The following is a 19502-nucleotide window of genomic DNA, read 5'->3' on the forward strand; positions in this document are numbered from 1 at the left end:
CTGCCGATATCGGCCGATAATATCGGTCGGCCGATAATATCGGACATCCCTATTCAAAATCCATATGTACATATTCAAAGTAAGCTCACACACAAAATCAAAATTAATTACATTTCAACAGTGTCAAAATATTAATTTAAATTATAATGAATCAAAGAATTTCATAAAGAACTTTCCGTTTCTCTCATCTAATGATATATTCCATTACCTTTCCCTATCTGTATTGAAGTCAAAATGTTGGTATCGTGACAACACTACAACATACAAAAGCAGCTGGACAACCTATATCCTTTGTCTAGTAGGCATGGACCAATGTGTGATTTTGGTGGTGCTATTGCACAGATGTTGACCCTTAGTATGCACGCACAGTATAATATGCATGTAATAAATAGTTTGTTAATAAACTGTTACTTGAAAATGTTTCACTGTGCTCCTAAATTTCTTTGTGTGGTCCTAAATTTTTTCATTTAGGAGCACATGTGCTCCTTGGGAAAAAGGTTAACATAAAGCCCTGTTAAAGGAAAACAACCAAATTCAGAAATGTAAGTTATACCCGTCCTTGCTCACGGGCATTTCCTCTTCAAGCAAATGGTATTTTAAGTTTTATTTAGCCGTTATTCCATTAATTTCCTTGTTGAGCTGCCTGGCGAGATTTTGGTGACGACACTCTCCCCACACTTTGAAGCGTGTTCTCTGTGAATGCACAGGTACAGTATGAGTACAGTGTTGTAGTCGAGTCACTAAATCTCGAGTCCGAGTCACCAAAGAAGAGCCAGAGTCGAGTCCCCATTACCCGAGTCCAAGTCATCACGGTTGAGTCCACTCCACTCTGGCAGTCAGAGAGCTGACGTACAAATAAAAAAAGGTCTACATTAAACATAAATGACACAGCGGTCACCATTTCAAAGAGTTTATTTACTTTGTGACACAATAGCCAAACAAATACACTAGCCATCAATATCTTATGCCAAATGATTAGGGCCTATTACAAAGAAATAAATAAAGAAATAACTTTATCAATCGATTAACAAGTCGGAGTCCTCGTCTGCACCTTCCGAGTCCGAATGCAGTCGATGCTCGAGTCCCAAATCTGAGTCATCAGTGCTCAAGTCGAGTCACGAGTCCTGAAAATCAGTCCACGACTCAAATTATTCTTAAAAAAAAATTAAGATGCCCGCTCCCTTTAATACCTAATCACATCACAAACTTGAGTTTTAGCTGTGTTTTAGTGTTTGGATGTGGGGTTCAGTTTCAGTTGATTTAAAAAAGGACAGTACACATGAATCAACATTTCTGTAAATGTTTCAGTTTTAGCCAGCTGGCTAATTCACAACTGTTTGTGTTGTCCATGTTCACAAAACATATCAATTCAGAAAATGAGGCGTCGTTTCCTGACCCAGTTGCAAGACCAATCTAACCTGTGCATTCCTTTTCACCCCATCCCCAGATGCAGCAACAGGTGGCGTCGGTGGGCATGGCCCCAGGGGTGTCGACGGGCCCCACAGCCGACCCGGAGAAGCGGAAGCTGATCCAACAGCAGCTGGTACTGCTGCTCCATGCACACAAGTGCCAGCGTCGGGAGCAGGCCAACGGGGAGGTGAGGGCCTGCGCCCTGCCTCACTGTCGCACCATGAAGAACGTCCTCAACCACATGACCCACTGCCAGGCCGGCAAGTCCTGCCAAGGTGAGGACCAGGGGAGCCGCCGCTCGGAATGGACGGGGGGTGGGGTGTTCAGTGCAGAGTTGGAAAGAAAACGTACAATAAGTTATACAAATAAAAAGGTTCACCTCTTAACATCTACATTTTGAAATGTATTATTTATATATTCATTAATACAGGAAAAAGATTAAAAAAAAATCCACATGGACTTTTTCAGGGTTTCTTTCAGAGCAGCAATAGATAGAATAGAACACCATCCTGCGTACTGAAGACCACCTGAACACATAGATGTCCTGCGTACTAAAGATCACCTGAACACATAGATGTCCTGTGTACTAAAGACCACCTGAACACATAGATGTCCTGCGTACTAAAGACCACCTGAACACATAGATGTCCTGCGTACTAAAGATCACCTGAACACATAGATGTCCTGCGTACTGAAGATCACCTGAACACATAGATGTCCTGCGTACTAAAGACCACCTGAACACATAGATGTCCTGCGTACTAAAGATCACCTGAACACATAGATGTCCTGCGTACTAAAGACCACCTGAACACATAGATGTCCTGCATACTAAAGATCACCTAAACACATAGATGTCCTGCGTACTAAAGATCACCTGAACACATAGATGTCCTGCGTACTGAAGACCACCTGAACACATAGATGTCCTGCGTACTAAAGATCACCTGAACACATAGATGTCCTGCGTACTGAAGATCACCTGAACACATAGATGTCCTGCGTACTAAAGACCACCTGAACACATAGATGTCCTGCGTACTAAAGACCACCTGAACACATAGATGTCCTGCATACTAAAGATCACCTGAACACATAGATGTCCTGCGTACTGAAGACCACCTGAACACATAGATGTCCTGCGTACTAAAGACCACCTGAACACATAGATGTCCTGTGTACTAAAGACCACCTGAACACATAGATGTCCTGCGTACTGAAGATCACCTGAACACATAGATGTCCTGCGTACTGAAGACCACCTGAACACATAGATGTCCTGTGTACTAAAGACCACCTGAACACATAGATGTCCTGCGTACTAAAGATCACCTGAACACATAGATGTCCTGCGTACTGAAGATCACCTGAACACATAGATGTCCTGCGTACTGAAGACCACCTGAACACATAGATGTCCTGCGTACTAAAGATCACCTGAACACATAGATGTCCTGCGTACTGAAGATCACCTGAACACATAGATGTCCTGCGTACTGAAGACCACCTGAACACATAGATGTCCTGCGTACTAAAGATCACCTGAACACATAGATGTCCTGCATACTAAAGACCACCTGAACACATAGATGTCCTGTGTACTAAAGACCACCTGAACACATAGATGTCCTGCGTACTAAAGACCACCTGAACACATAGATGTCCTGCGTACTAAAGACCACCTGAACACATAGATGTCCTGCGTACTGAAGACCACCTGAACACATAGATGTCCTGCATACTAAAGACCACCTGAACACATAGATGTCCTGTGTACTAAAGATCACCTGAACACATAGATGTCCTGCGTACTGAAGATCACCTGAACACATAGATATCCTGCGTACTAAAGACCACCTGAACACATAGATGTCCTGCGTACTGAACACATAGATGTCCTGCGTACTGAACACATAGATGTCCTGCGTACTAAAGATCACCTGAACACATAGATGTCCTGCGTACTGAAGACCACCTGATCACATAGATGTCCTGCGTACTGAAGACCACCTGAACACATAGATGTCCTGCGTACTGAAGACCACCTGAACACATAGATGTCCTGTGTACTGAACACATAGATGTCCTGCGTACTGAACACATAGATGTCCTGCGTACTAAACACATAGATGTCCTGCGTACTAAACACATAGATGTCCTTCGTACTAAACACATAGATGTCCTGCATACTGAACACATAGATGTCCTGCGTACTGAACACATAGATGTCCTGCGTACTAAACACATAGATGTCCTGCGTACTAAACACATAGATGTCCTGCGTACTAAACACATAGATGTCCTGCGTACTGAACACATAGATGTCCTGCGTACTGAACACATAGATGTCCTGCGTACTAAACACATAGATGTCCTGCGTACTGAACACATAGATGTCCTGCGTACTGAACACATAGATGTCCTGCGTACTGAACACATAGATGTCCTGCGTACTGAACACATAGATGTCCTGCGTACTGAACACATAGATGTCCTGCGTACTAAACACATGGATGTCCTGCGTACTAAACACATAGATGTCCTGCGTACTAAACACATAGATGTCCTGCGTACTAAACACCACCTGAACACATAGATGTCCTGCGTACTGAACACTGTCCAAGTAAACATCATGTGTTATTTGCTGTGAATCCTCTACTTCTACTTCCTTTTTTTTTAACTGTTAATTCCAGCGATTACCAGCAACCTTCAGAGGTTCTGTTACATTACAAGTAGTTCACCCTGCAAGACACTCATAGAAGCATCATATTGTTAATGTAACAAAATGATTTATTGGACTTCTAGAGTTCTATAATTGAGTAAGTTAAAGCTGTGATTGTGATTCCCATTCCCCTTAAGTTAGTCTGTCTGCTCTCAGCCATTCTGTCCCACAAGGTCCAATGACTGAGGACATAAGCGTACATAAATCTGAGTGTTGTTTGAAAAGCCTGTCTGGGTGCTTATTCCCAATGTAAATAGTGGAGTGGCTGTCGTCTCCACCGTGCTGCCCCTTGTGTCTAGGTGGCTCTGAGCTTTCCTCTTAAGAGCTCTGGACATTAAAGGGATCACCCAGGGTCAATGAACTTTGACCCTCCCTGCCATTCATACTGGTAATGCATCTAATAGTAAAGGTGAATGGTTTGGACGTTTCACAGCACTGGATTTGTTTGCTCCTCATGGTTTTATGTAGGGATGATCCCATACCCAGTATTGGTATCGAGCCAATACTAATGAAATTTGATCTGTATCAGCTACAGATACATGTCTGATCCATGACTAAATTGTCATAATGCGTCCTCCTCCACTAACGGCAGAGCAGCGCATTATTGTGATGAATGAAAACACACCCAGCTTTCACCCCTGAATGGATCTGATTCAGCTTGACGAGATATTGGCCTATACAGGGAGCAGAATTGTTTGATTGGTTGTAGGTTTTAGCGACCAGTCTCTCCCTCTCCTGTCTGTCAGTTGAGCTGCATTCTCTTGAGTCACTAACCACGTTAGCTTGTTTGCTAACTATCTAACAAAGCTAACTGTTGGACATAGCTTAAAGGGGAACTCCAACATTTTGGGAAATTAGCTTATTTAACATCTTCCCTGGAGTTAGACAAGAAGATACATACCTTTTTTGTCTCTGTGCGTGCATTTAGCTTTGGGAATAGACGCTCCGTTAGCATAGCTTAGCTTCATCACTGGAAGTGAGGCAGATCCGTAGCCTTACAGTGCCTTACAGTGTATTGCAAGGTCTGACATTGACCAAACTTGATATGCATGACCTTGGTGGGCTCTAGGTCAACTCCTGAAAAGGGGGTCAATGTCAGACTTTGCAATCAAAAGTTAGGGGGCTAATAACCCTTGCCATAATTTCAGTGCGCCCCCTAACTTTTGATTGCAAGGTCTGACATTGACCCCCTTTTCAGGAGTTGACCTAGAGCCCACCAAGGTCAAGCATATCAAGTTTGGTCAATGTCAGACCTTGCAATACACTGTAAGGCACTGTAAGGCTACGGATCTGCCTCACTTCCAGTGATGAAGCTAACGGAGCGTCTATTCCCAAAGCTAAATGCACGCACAGAGACAAAAAAGGTATGTATCTTCTTGTCTAACTCCAGGGAAGATGTTAAAATAGCTAATTTCCCAAAATGTTGGAGTTCCCCTTTAATGTATGTTTTAGATTGCAGGATAAAATAAACCTACCATTATGGCTTTTCAAATAAAACGTATCCAGGAGCTAATATAGATCAATTCTTCCAGTAAACGGTGCTTGCAGGCTACGCTGCATGGTAGAGTGAGTCTAGCGTATCAATCAAAACCGTCATGGGGGTGGGACAAATCTCTTGAACTGGTCAAGCTTGAGAAAGGCACCACAGAGGTCATAAAACTGGTTCAACAATGATAATCTTTATAGACATGCAATAGACACAAGGGAGCTCCAGTAGCTCACCGCGTACCTCGGACGCTATTTCGGCGTCGGGGACAACCGTGCGCGTCACGGATCTGGGGTACACGAGTTCGACTCCCGGACTCGCCGTATTTTCTCAGAGTATCTTTCCCCCGATCTATACCCCATTCAACCTGTTTCTGTCGGTCATGCTTGACCGGAAAAAGCGATAAACGCTAAAAGAACCAGCTGACTGGTCAAAGTAAAAAAAAAAAAAGAAAAAAAGACATGCATAGACACTATTGTCACTATTTGACACGTTACCTCATTAACTCTTTGGACGCCACGCTCTTTCCCCATCTGTACTCAATGGCGCCAGCGTTATTGACCATTTTAGCGATGTTTGCAGACCCATCGTGTGTTCTGTATTAATGGTATGGCTCATTTGACAGGCATTGTTCACAGTCCATCACTGACTAATCAGTTAATTTCTACATACTGTAGTTCTTGCGCTATTACACTCTAAACATCGCTTCTTTCCAAAATAATCCTGTCTTTTTTTTCATAGATAGCGAGATATGATGCATTATATGCAATATGCCCAAATCGTTCTGGTTGATCGCCTGAAACCCCAAATACTTCCAAATCAAAGGTATATACCAGGCATGTACATATGTCTTCACAAAATCATCAAGGGGGGGGGGGGGGGGGGGGGGGGGTAGTTTTAACTAGAAACCGTGATCGTGTTTGTCGCGCATTTTTTACGTCCGGTAAAACATGACACTGATCGTTACAGAAGCGTGTTTTACGTAAAGAAAATACCAGCAGATGGCGGCTGGGTGGCGCAGCGGAGATTGCGCTAGTCACCAATGCGAGAGACTCCGGTCTCGAATCCGGGTGTCAGCATTGCTTCCGGCTTGGGCCAGCCGTCATACTAACTCGTTTGGCTGAGTTAGCGGGAGGGAAGTTGATGGGTGGTAATCTGGCGTTGTGGACAGCGACTCCTACAGTCAGGTCTGGGCGCCTGCACAGCAAAATACAGGAAGTGGAGAAGGCAGCGTGACCTCCCACACGTTACACTTCACCAATGAGAGTCCGCGCTGTCAGGTGAAAAGAGAGCCGCTGGCTGTCTCCGCATGTGGGCTCCCTAGACCGACCAGTAGGGGGCACATGCGCACAATGACCAGGTAGGGGAGGGGGTAATTGGCATAACGACTAAATTGGGATGGGAGGAAACGCACAGAAAATCAGGCGGAGAAAAAGAGGATTCAAAATTTTTAAATAAATATCAGCAGGAGACCTTACCTCAGTCAGAAAGTACTCAAATTATTAAATCCCAGTCGATCCCATGGCCATCGCAATTACTTGTGTATATTGGGCATGTCTACCATACGGGAAAGAATAGCACTGAGGCACCAAATCTTCCACCGATTGCTATGTTGTGATCCACTCCTAGGCGGAAAGAGCCGGAGGTAAACTCAGTACTGGCCCAGGCTGGAAGACAACTGATATCCCCAGTTCAAAAGGTAGGCGATACTGCCACCTGGTGAGATTCGATCGTCATTGCAATTCCAACGTAGGCAGATGAGACAGAGAGACCTAGAGGGCTCCGGGCGAGTGTTTAGAACGGGGATCAAAGGAAAAAGATCAAAGGATCTAAAAACGAGATATTACGTTTTTGGCACTCAACGCTTGGCGGCGTAACACAAGTTATTAAGTTTTTAGGCGCCCAATGAGTTAATGGTTGTTTCTTTATATTTCTGCATATATTGAACATTTATGAAATACGTGATGCATGTAGTATGCAGCTTAAAAGATTTGTTGTGGTATCGGGAAAATTATAAGTGGCATGGAGTAGGACTGTACAGACATATTTGTCACGTGCTACTAAAGAATCTGTCTGTGCAATGAATGAATTTACTAAAACTATTTTCCCTTTAGCATGTGAAGTAGTCTACGCTTCACATGTTGGATAGAGTCCATACGAACGTTAGCTGCAAGCTAACCGTGGAAACGCTCACAGCGAAGTGACTCCACGACACCAGTTCCATTAGTTGGGAAGGGGGGGTATATTGATGAGGCTTGACAACAGAGGTTCAAAGATAACTTCACGTTTATTGCCTGTTCGTTTATATTATATCATCAGGGCTTCTCCAGGTTCCAACGCTGTGTGTTACTGTTGACTATTTACTTCCTGGTGTGACATCACTTCAAATACGGCTACCAAGACTCAAAAAGCAAAAGCTAGTCGATTAAAAAGCAAGTGAAAAGTGGCATAAGAGAATACTTCATAATGTTTCATGCAATTACAAAGTAAATATATATTTAGTACACATGATTTATTTATTTTAAATAACACTGACTTTTCCTTTTTGATAAGAAAGTCTAGTGCTGGTTGAGCATATGCATACTCTGTGCAACCCCTTAACAATTGTGTGTATTGAGCTGTACTGTATTGTACCCATTCTGCATTCTGTTAATACAATTTTCAATCAATACTTCATGTTGATGGCCTTTGTCTATAATGTGGCCACAAAAATAGAATTATTTTGTTTGTTTGCACTAAGTTTATACTTTGACAAATGTTGCCTGATGTCAAACTGCCTCATTCTTTCAGTTTTTGCATGACTACGTCCTTGAGAATAACTGAAAAGTTGGATTATTTTTAGGCTATATATCTTATGCTGATGTATGGTATTTTTGGAGTGTTACATTAAAGAAAAACAAAAAAAAACAACGTATACCGAACCGAACTGAAAACCGTGACACCAAAACCGTGATACGAACCGAACCGTGAATTTTGTGAACCGTTCCACCCCTAGTACCAGTCCATCCCAATCAGTCGCGGACTGGGACCATAATTCCTACCGGGAATTTGACTCGGGCAGTCAAATACTTTTATATAAAATGCTTACTGTAGCCACTACAGTAACATCATTAAGTCTGCTATAAGCTATTCTCCCTCTCATGTGTGCAGATCTTTATGCAGTTTTAAAGCACATTGGCTTTGTTCTGAATGCACTTTGTTGTAGTTATCCTACAGAGAAAAGAAAATGCACTTGACTTGGAATTAATGTACTGTATGCATTCAGAAGTGCTGAATAAATGTTTTATGGACCCATAATAGTGATTATTTATTATTTAAGTTAAGTTTAGCCATAATCATATATTTTTCCATAATCAGGTAGCTGAACAACATTGGTAAAAAAAAAATCTATTCTATGAATAATTTTCGACCTTTCGGCATTCGGTTTTCGGCCAACTGTTTCCTATTTACGGTATCGGTTTCGGCCAAGAATTTCCCATTCGGTGCATCCCTAGTAACTGAGTTACCATACAATATATTATACAGTGCAAAGCAGAAGTGGGATGAGGTACAATTTAGGTACAATATAATTTACAGTAAGGTGTAATGAGGTATGGGTTGTAGTGCAAATTCTTTACAGATAAATATAAAGTGTGCTTAGGTGTACTAAAGTGGTTAAAGTGGGTGCTGCAGTGAGTTGTATTTTTAAAGTGAGTGTGGATGTGTGTGCTGTGAGTGCATTTGATGGTTGTTACATAGTGTTATTGTTCGTTGAGCATCCTGATGGCCTGGGGATAGATTGAACTGAAGAAGGTGTCCAAACTTTTGGACAGTACTGTGTATATCCATATCTGTCTGAATACACCTGCATATAACTCATATAACTCTGTATGATAGCATTGTACAATACTGGTGTATATATTAGGGCTGTCCCCGACTAAGGATTTGGATAGTCGACTATGATTGGCCAAAATTTGCTGTTAGTCGACTATTAGTAAAAAAAAATATATATATATATATATATATTTTTTTTTTAATCATTCCATTTGTGCTGTGGGGGGTGCCTGAATGAGTCGACTGAAGGCTTCTTGTCCTCTGCAAATAATGCAATTGGTCCACTGATGGATACATCTTGATATTTGTCTAGTCTACTGTGTTCATTAGATGGGTGAAATCCTCTTTCAGTGCCTCTGTGCCTGTTTTCGTAGGCAGTTAGCCTCTGGTATGCGTGCCATTAGCGTTAGCCACGCTTCTAGGCCTCTTTTCTTTTGGAAAGAATGATTAAAAAAATAAGTATTTTTTTTTTTTACTAAGGGGTTGGCAGTCGACTACGGCTCCTTTCGACCGATTAGTCGACTAATCGACTAATAGGCGTCAGCCCTAATACATATATATATTAAGGCTGTCAAAGTTAACGCAGTATTAATGCGTTGACGCACAATTCTTTTAACGCCACTATTTATTTCCGCGCGAGTATTGAAATTTTAAAAAGATCCGTTTAAGGTAGATTTAGAACAGATAAATATGCAATTAATCGCAAGTTAACTATGGACAATCATGCGATTAATCAGATTAAATATTTTAATCGATTGACAGCCATAACACATTGAGTGCCACGCCCCTTCCGGGAAGTGACCCCTTCCTTGCCGTCCATTAACCCCATGTAAACGTAGTTGTAGTTTGTAGAGCTAAACCTATATTTTATAGTATATCTATGGGTCTAATAACGCCGTCGAGTCTCTGAGTTGCTTCCAGTCAACGTGCAAAAAACAGATTATTTTTTCATCCGTACATTTCCGTTTTGAATATGAATATAGTTTGGTTGCTTCTGAGTAATTCCAGGGAAAAGACGCGAAAACAGCGTTTTTGTGTAATTCAATAAACACATTGAAATTTTTCGCCTGATTATCGGATCTTCCTGAAATCAACGCTAGATTAGGGCTGGGCGATAAAACGATAACGATAACTATCGCGATAAATTATTTCCTCGAAATAAACATGAAACGTGGTCGCAAAGTTTCGATATATCGATTTTCCAAGCTTGGCTCCGTTCAGCCTCGGCTCAGCACACTCACTAACAACAACCAGCGTTACGTGATGACGTACTTACGCACAACAGCTAACAACCAATCAGTGAAGGAGATGGCCGAGACCCGGAAGGAGGTAGGACTCACTCAACAACAAGGCTTGCTAGGCTAATTAGCTTGCACGGCGGCGTTTTATATATTTACGTGCCGAGTATGTGTTTTTTTTTTATTCTGAGGCCACGTTTATGGTAGTGTGGGATATACAGTGGACGCCGTTTCAATATATTGTGGCGGAAGAGAGTATTTTAGTGTCATATTTAGCACATTGTCATGGAATACAACGCTTAGAACCAACAGGCTGGCTAGGACAACTAGCTTGCACGGCACTGTTTTATATATTTACGTGCCGAGTATGTGTGTGTTTTGAATTCTGAGGCCACGTTTATGGTAGTGTGGGATATACAGTGGACGTCGTTTCAATATATTGTGGCGGAAGAGAGTATTTTAGTGTCATATTTATTGTCATGAGATACTCCGCTTGTCGGCTAACGTGCGCAGACTGATGACGACATCAACTCGACTTGAGACATTCGCAGCAGCATAAGAAGTTAATTAAACTTGACGGACATTATATCGACGATAATTATCGATATCGAATTATATGAAAATAATTTAATAATTTTATCGCGAAAACGTTTTTGGTCATATCGCCCAGCCCTACGCTAGATCATCATCATTATCCTTCCTCGTGCAAGCATGCAATGTCGTTTAGACCGGCAACCCCCCCTCCTGCAACCCAACGGAAAACAGCCACACACAGGGGGCGAAATTAAAGCGTGCCGCCCGCCAGGGGCGCTCAGTTTTTACCTTTGGCGCTTGCCACTGGGGGGTCTGCCCGCCATGTGGCGTGTAGACGTGTAGTTCATAACGATACTCTTATTTTGAAAATCTGTGCGGGTCTCATTTCCGCTCGAAGCGCAGCTCCAGTCATAATTCTCCACTTGCACAACCTGAAAGTAGGCACTTCCGGCTGACTTCCGGTTGCGAATGGTACTTCCTGTCCCATCCAAATACATTGGTTTTAGCTACTTTTCTCCCCTTATTTAAACAACTTTGTCGTCACAGAGAGGCAATGAAACGCTTGTATTATTATAGTATAGAATGTATTTAATAAGCAAACGTTTGTCAGCAGGGTTTTTGGGCTGTATTTCATGTAAAAACGTTTACTGTTAGTTTCCTTGCTCAGCCAGCATTAGCCTTCATTAGCTAACAGAAGCTAGTGGTTAAACAGGCCGGATTAGCTTTGAGCTAACTATCTTTCCCGACCCATGTATTCATTCCATTCTAAACATAACGTTAGTTTACAAAACATGACCTGTCTATATAACGTTGAGGAACAAATTATAACGTGTGTGGGTGTGTTTTGGTGAACATTGGACTGCAAACAGAAAATGCATCACAGTTACAGACAGTAGCTACTGTTAGCTGCCCTTCCGGATTAGCTTTGAGCTAACTATCTTTCCCGACCCATGTATTCATTCCATTCTAAACATAACGTTAGTTTACAAAACATGACCCGTCTATATAACGTTGAGGAACAAATTTTATAGACGGGTAATGTTTTGAACAACTAACGTTACGTTTAGAATGGAATGCATCGGCAAAGATCGTTAGCTCAAAGCTATTCCGGCCAGTTTATCAACTTCCTGTCATTTAGAAATATGATTTTATAGTGAAAATCATTACCAAAACGTCCGGAAAAACCTCACGGGAGCATTATAGACTGTCATACAAATGTACAAATGCTATAAGGTGGCAAGAAATGCACTATAAACAATACTTTGCGGCGTCGTTTCTTGCGCTAGCTTCTGTTAGCCAGCATTAGCCTTAATTAGCGTGAGCAAGTAAACTAACCGTGAACGTTTTGACATGAAATACAGCCCAAAAACCCTGCTGACAAACGTTTGCTTATTAAATGCATTCTATACTATAATAATACAAACGTTTCATTGCCTCTCTGTGACGACAAAGTTGTTTAAATAAGGGGAGAAAAGTAGCTAAAACCAATGTATTTGGATGGGACAGGAAGTACCATTCGCAACCGGAAGTCAGCCGGAAGTGCCTACTTTCAGGTTGTGCAAGTGGAGAATATCGATGGCTCCTGCAGTTAGCAGCATTCGGTTCGTATGATACTCTTATTTTGAAAGAAACCGTGGCAACGAGTCATATCTGCCCAGCCCTGCAGCGGGATACTATTGGCTTCTGCTCGTATCAACACAGAGGCAGTCTGCTCTAGTCTAGACCGGACCTCCATGAGCTACCGTTACTGTTTAAACAATGACCCAGTCAACTATTCACTTTTAGTTTAATACATGACGAGGCATTGTCTAACGGTATCTAGCTGGCTAGCTACTGATATCAACAAATGCTCCAGCAATAGTCAACTCGAGTGCATAATACCTCCGTTCCCTCGTTAGCTAGCTCACGTTAGCTAGCTCACGTTAGCTAGCTCACGTTAGATCTATATGTCCCAGTAAACTAAATTGTCTTAACGTTACCTAGCGGGCTAGCAGTAGCTACAGATAGCTCCTGATATCAATGTCTTATAACTAGTGCTGTCAGGCGATTAAAAGTATTAATCTAATTAATTACAGGATTTGTAATTAATTAATCTAATTAATCGCATTTTAATCGCATAACCATTTTATGCCTGATATTCTATATTCTATAATCATATTTCAAATTGCATGTGTCCGGATGGCAGAATTCAGTATACTGTATCTACAAAACCTTCTGTTTAATCATCTTCCATCTATTAATTTGCTTAGATTTTTCAGGTCTGGTCAATTTGAGCATGGTGTTATTCACAGTCAAAGAATTTAAAATTGTTTTATTGATATTCTCATTTGGTTCATTACAATTTACTCAAGCCTAGTAACAGACACAGTATTTCTGACACTGGGAATACATTCCCTGAGATCCATAGATGTCCCTAGAATCAAGAACATGCAAATGGAGGACCATATTAAAAAAAAGTCTGTAAATGTGTATTCTACGTTCTTATGGAATGAATGAGATAAAAAAGAAAATTATCAAAAAAAAAATATATATATTTTTTTGTAATTAATTTTGAGTTAATTTTCATAACGTGATCATTTGCTGTGTAATTAATTAATCTAATTAATGCGATAAACTGACAGCCCTACTTATAACATTGATTCAATGCGTATTGTAGCTGAGGGCTTTATGAATGTGATTTGACCAAAGAACCCTAACATTATACCAATAGGGTACAGCTGCAGCGCCGGAGAATCCTTGCATGCTGAAAGTATTAGGGTGTGTTCACATCTGAAAGTCCAGGGATAGTCCGGACTTTCCGTGGATAGTCCGGACTTTCTGGTGGACCAAATGTGAAAATGATACATTGTTTGCTTTTGGTCTGCGTTCACACTACCCTGTTTGGTGCGGATCTAATTTGTAAACAAAGGACATGCTGTCGCCAAGTCGTTCATCTATTGGACTAGCACTCACAAACATAACAGTTGCCGACAGCGTCTCTTGTGATAAAGCAGAGAGATACTGTCCTTACGAGCGTGGCGCAAGTCGAGTAGAGATATATATATATAGAGAGAGAGAGAGAGAGAGAGAGAGAGTCCGCGCGCGGCGCCAGTCGAGAGAGAGAGAGAGAGAGAGACTGTCCGCGCGCCTGTCATTCATTTGAGTTGGGTCGCGCGCATGCTGTCACTTGGCGCTGTCAAGTTGGGTCGCGCGACCGCCGCCACTAGGCACCTGTCACTCATTTGCTCTAGATTAGATACTATATAAAGTTCGTTTTGCGTTCACACCAACAGCAAACGAACCATGGTCCACTTTGAAACGAACCGAGTCCCAACTTTTCAAGAGGACCATGGTTCGGTTGTTTGGTCCTCATTATAGTTCGGTTTGCGTTCATACCTGTACAAACCAAACGGACTATCGATCTAAAGGGACCATGGTCCACTTAAAGTGGACCAAACAGGGTAGGTGTGAACGCGCCCTTAGTATAGGGTCCCGCTGCAGCACAGGAGAATCCTTTTTGGAGCTGGAGGCTACTAGAGTACACACAGACAGTGGAGCTGTTTGCAGATAGCGAGCATTTTGACTTATTGCGTGGTGGCGATGTCTCGCAGATAATACAACTACAAGTATGATTATATAATATATATTTTATTTAAAAAAAAATGTTTATATAAAATATATATATATATATATTTTTTTTAATCAAAAAAAATTTGGCAGGTAAGAAATATGCTTGGCGGGTAGATTCTTCCCATCTACCCGCCACTGGCCGGTGAGTCAAAAAGTTAATTTCGCTCCCTGGCCACACACATAAAACACAGATAGCTTCAATCGCGGTAGAAATAAATATCAGATCAACGCAAGCTTTCATATATAGTGTCCTTACCTGGTATCTGATGTAATGCAAAAAGAATAATCCAATTATCTGATCGCCATTCCAGTTATCCACAGCCATCCAGTCTCCGACGTTGTTGGGCATTGCACTTCAACGGGCGGGCGAGGTCAGTAGTCCAAACCATCCCTCCAAGCGTGTGTTTTGCCGGAGTGTTTAGGACCCGCCCCCACGCCGCAGCTCGGTAGAGAAAAGAAACTAACCCGTTTCTAACGGGGTGCAATAATGGCAGAAGACGTTAGAGGGCGGTATAAGACCGTCTGCCAGCTCAGAGACACTCAGAACAGTATGCACAAGGTGCCCCGCTGAATTATGAATGGCAATAGCGAATAAAAGAAATACCGTGAGAAAAATGTAGATCTACGTTTCCGGCAAAATGGTCAATATATATATATATCCACATCCGTCTGTACATGCCTGCACATAATCACTTTGCATATCTGTAGATACTATATCTATATCACATATCCCTTACCTACTCTTACTAGTTATGCTGCTGGCCAGTATGACTACATATTATCTTTATACCTGTATCACTGTACATATTGATATTACAACTCTGTATCTGATTAGCACTACACTCAGTAATACAAATGTATATGTTTTATACCCAGTTTGATCACCTGTACATTGTATATTACTATTGCACTTTACTGTTACATTTCTAATGCTAACTCTAACTTATTTTCATTGTACTGTACTTATTAGGGATGTCCGATATTATCGGCCGATATCGGCATTAAAATGTGATATCGGAAAATATCGGTATCGGTTTTCAAAACAAATTTTTTGTATTGATTTTTTTTACATTTCTATAACCTTTATTTACCCAGGCAAGCAAGTAAGAACAAATTCTGATTTTATTTATTGTCAAAAGTATGCATAATGTTGTGTTAATTCCACAACAAGAGATATGTAATGTTAATTACCTGAAATTATTAAAAATTTTGGGGGGGGGAAACCCTGCATATATTGATATCGGCTGATATCGGTATCGGAAATTAAGAGTTGGACAATATCGGTATCGGTAAAAAAGCCAATATCGAGCATCCCTAGTACTTATGTGCTGTATAATGACGATACATTTTAATCTAAAATTACTGAACTGAACATTCAATACAACATATACCATAAATACTGGTGTAATACTAAATATCAACTTAACATGATCGTTGTTGGGTCTTCAGGATAGTGGCCAAGTGTAGATAGAAAGGCATTTTACCAGCTGCACTTAATGAGTTTCTGTCATTCCCTTCCGCAGCTCTGTAGATTGACACGTTTTCCTTGACTGGGTTCTCTTTTGAGTTATCGATCCTACGTGTTTCTAGGTGTCTCCGTACAAAAAAGAATTGTCTCATTTTGCTCATCTTGTACAATGTCAGCTATTCGCCAATGACTCACCACGCCCCCTCACTCTCTCCCACACCCGCCACCCCTTGCTCTTTCTTCCCCCTCTCTCTCACATCTCTCCCTCTCTTCCATCTCTCTCCAGTGGCTCATTGTGCATCATCCAGGCAGATCATCTCTCACTGGAAGAACTGTACGCGGCACGATTGTCCGGTTTGCCTGCCCCTGAAGAATGCTAGTGACAAGAGGAGCCAGCAGCGTGAGTACCTGCCCCAATTTGAGCTCTATCTCAAACCCCGCCCTCTTTTCTTGATCCTCCAATCACAACTGCTCTGCTCATTTTACACTGGTGTGATTGGCATCCATTCAGAGACCTAGGGCGGGATCCACAAAGAATGGATTGCGCGGTGCTAATTGCACCCTTACCTGTGCAGGGTTTGCACTCGGATTCTGCTCCGTCTTTGTGAGCTGTCCACTAAAGGACATTGCGCGGATGAGCAGACAAGCCCATTATGTGTGGAGTTTTCCCCTGTGCATTTGGCTCGTGGAGCAGTGTGCATTCTTGACAGGCTGTTCGCTGTTGGCAGATATCAGGAAGTGGACAAATAAGCAGAAATGAGGCATAGACACAAAATACTAATTAAGAGTTCCGTCAGCATTGCATCCGGTGCAATTGGCGCGTATTTAAATGAGGTAATATGGGCGGAACATGTCCCCTTTCTATGTAAATGAGCTTCGGCGGAATCTGCTCGGTATCCACAACGGCCACCGCCAATTGCACCGACCAGTTAACGCGACGCACCTGCCGTCTTCACAAACGTGGTGGTAAATAAGCGCAGATCCCTAAAGCCCCGAATATACTCGAAAACTGACACATACACTCATGCGGCTGCAGACATGCGGCACACGCGACTCTGTTTATAGTCCAGTTTTGGTGTCTGTAAGCGCCAGCGTCGAGTGCTTATGTTATGATTGTTGTAGTTGCTGTAATTGCTCCTGATGAGCAGGTTCGCACCTTGCATGGTTTTGTGACTGCACGGATACCCCCCGCGGATATGCGCGCCGACCTATCCAAAGTGCTTTACAATTTGTTCCTCTAATATATTATCCATTCACACACCGATGGCAGAGGCAACCATGCAAGGTGCCAACCTGCTCATCGGGAGAAATTCGTCGGAAACCGGCGCATTTTGACGGGAGGAAGTGGCGCAGCCAAAAGTGAGTCGTCTTTTGAAGGAAGAGATCCAGGGCTTTCGATGGGCTTTCGAATTTTGAAAAACGACACTACCTAGCTCATGACAGCCCCTGTCAATCATCTGACTTCTGGATACACTTTTTTATTTGTTATTTTTCGGGATTATCTCTCACAAACCTGAACGTTATTGCCATAAAACATAACACAGTTGGTTTCTCTACCTTTCTGTGAACGTCTAGCCAAAAACGGCGTTGCAATCTGATGAAAAATGTCGGAGAAATTTACATTATAAAAAAAGTAACTGTACTTACAGTAGATTTCATTCGCGGTTTTTTGCTGCACACCTGGTGATACTAAATCCAGATTGAACTCAGATTTGGCCCGATCCATAGATGTGCAACTTGGCCACAATAAAGTAATTTATAGGCCTGATATTCTATATTCTATAATCATATTTCAAATTGCATGTGTCCTGATGGCAGAATTCAGTACTGTATCTACAAAACTTTCTGTTTAATCGTCTTCCCTTTATTGATTTCTTAGATTTTTTTGTACATGTGATTTCAGAGTTTTTCATGTCTGGTCATTTTTAGCATGGTGTTATTCACCGTCAAAGATATATAAAAAAAAAAAAAAAAGTAATATTCTCCTTTGGTTAATTACAATTTAATCAAGCCTAGTAACAGAAACAATATTTCTGACACTGGGAATACATTCCCTGAGATCCATAGATGTCCCTAGATGCCAAGAACATGCAAATGGACCTTGTAGAAGTGGAGCAATCTTCCATTTACTTAGGTATGTATTCTTTGGTGGATTTTCAGAAAATAGGGCTGGGTCCCGGGGTAGGCAATTAAGTTTGGCCGAGGGCCACATTTTTTCCAAGCCATTGTATGGGTGGCCGGAAACAAAAACAATGGCTAATTTAATATATTTATAGTGAAAACATTTTAACTCTGTGACAGACCACCTTATAACTAAAGTGGTCTGCACACGGCGGGCGACAGACGTCGCCTGGCGATGCGATCGCCTGTTGCTCAACGACAATCGCTTATCCCCCCACACCAGAGGCGACCGTCGCTCTGTCTAGCTGGGGGTGTGGTTACTTGTTTCCCCCCGGGAGATATAGGAGGACGGACCGCCGGGACCGGACGTCATGTTGTTGTGAAGTGAGCATATTAGCAGCTCTTCACTAGCACTAGCAGGTAGCTGTGTTGCGCGTTACGAGGGAATATTAACCTGTAAAACCCATATTGAGCTGGAATTAAACCACCATATACGAATACAACCTCTCCTCATTCTTCCTGACATTACTGCATGCCTGATCGCTACGATGTGTGCATTACCAACGATTGGACAAGTATTGTTATGCAGCTGCTGAGAGAGTGTATTTTTCACGGAAGACGCAAACTGTTTTGTTCTCAACCATAATTTTCTTTGGACAATAAACCTTACAAACTACATCAGCTGCAGCCTGGACATTAAACTCTGTCAACATCCACAACTTCTTTTGTTACCCGAGTATAAAAACACTAGTAGGTGCATCGTGGCGCATTGTTCATTTATTAGTTAATGACAAGCGGCCACTACAGCTTCTCAAACTAACGTTATTTATTTAAATTGTTCCCGTTAATAATAATGAACATAAGTAGCATGGTAATAATACGGAGGTTATTGATCAATGAATGTATTGAATGATACATTAATGGTGTACAAATGATACACCAGTAGAACTACTGTAGAAGTCATGTTATTTCCTCATTGTCCTGCCTGCCGTCGCCTCCAAAAATAGGATCGAGGCGATTTTGAGCGAGGCGACAGAAATAGCTGCGCGACCGTCGCTTCAGAATCTCCTGCCGTGTGGGTTCTCTCATTCATAACAATGA

At 41.9% G+C, this 19502-nt stretch overlaps 1 protein-coding gene across 2 annotated transcripts in view; it reads left to right on the forward strand.

The window, feature by feature from the left end:
• The window catches only part of crebbpb (CREB binding lysine acetyltransferase b), a 202247-nt gene that overhangs the window by 117095 nt on the left and 65650 nt on the right, over positions 1 to 19502 (forward strand). For both annotated transcript variants that reach the window (XM_084329454.1, XM_084329455.1), the window contains exons 4-5: positions 1448 to 1685; positions 16567 to 16680. In XM_084329454.1, coding sequence (XP_084185580.1) covers positions 1448 to 1685; positions 16567 to 16680 — 352 coding nt within the window. The remainder of the gene's footprint in view (positions 1 to 1447; positions 1686 to 16566; positions 16681 to 19502) is intronic.

Source organism: Notolepis coatsorum (assembly GCF_963971535.1).
Source record: "Notolepis coatsorum genome assembly, chromosome: 14".
Taxonomy (NCBI): Eukaryota; Metazoa; Chordata; class Actinopteri; order Aulopiformes; family Paralepididae; genus Notolepis; species Notolepis coatsorum.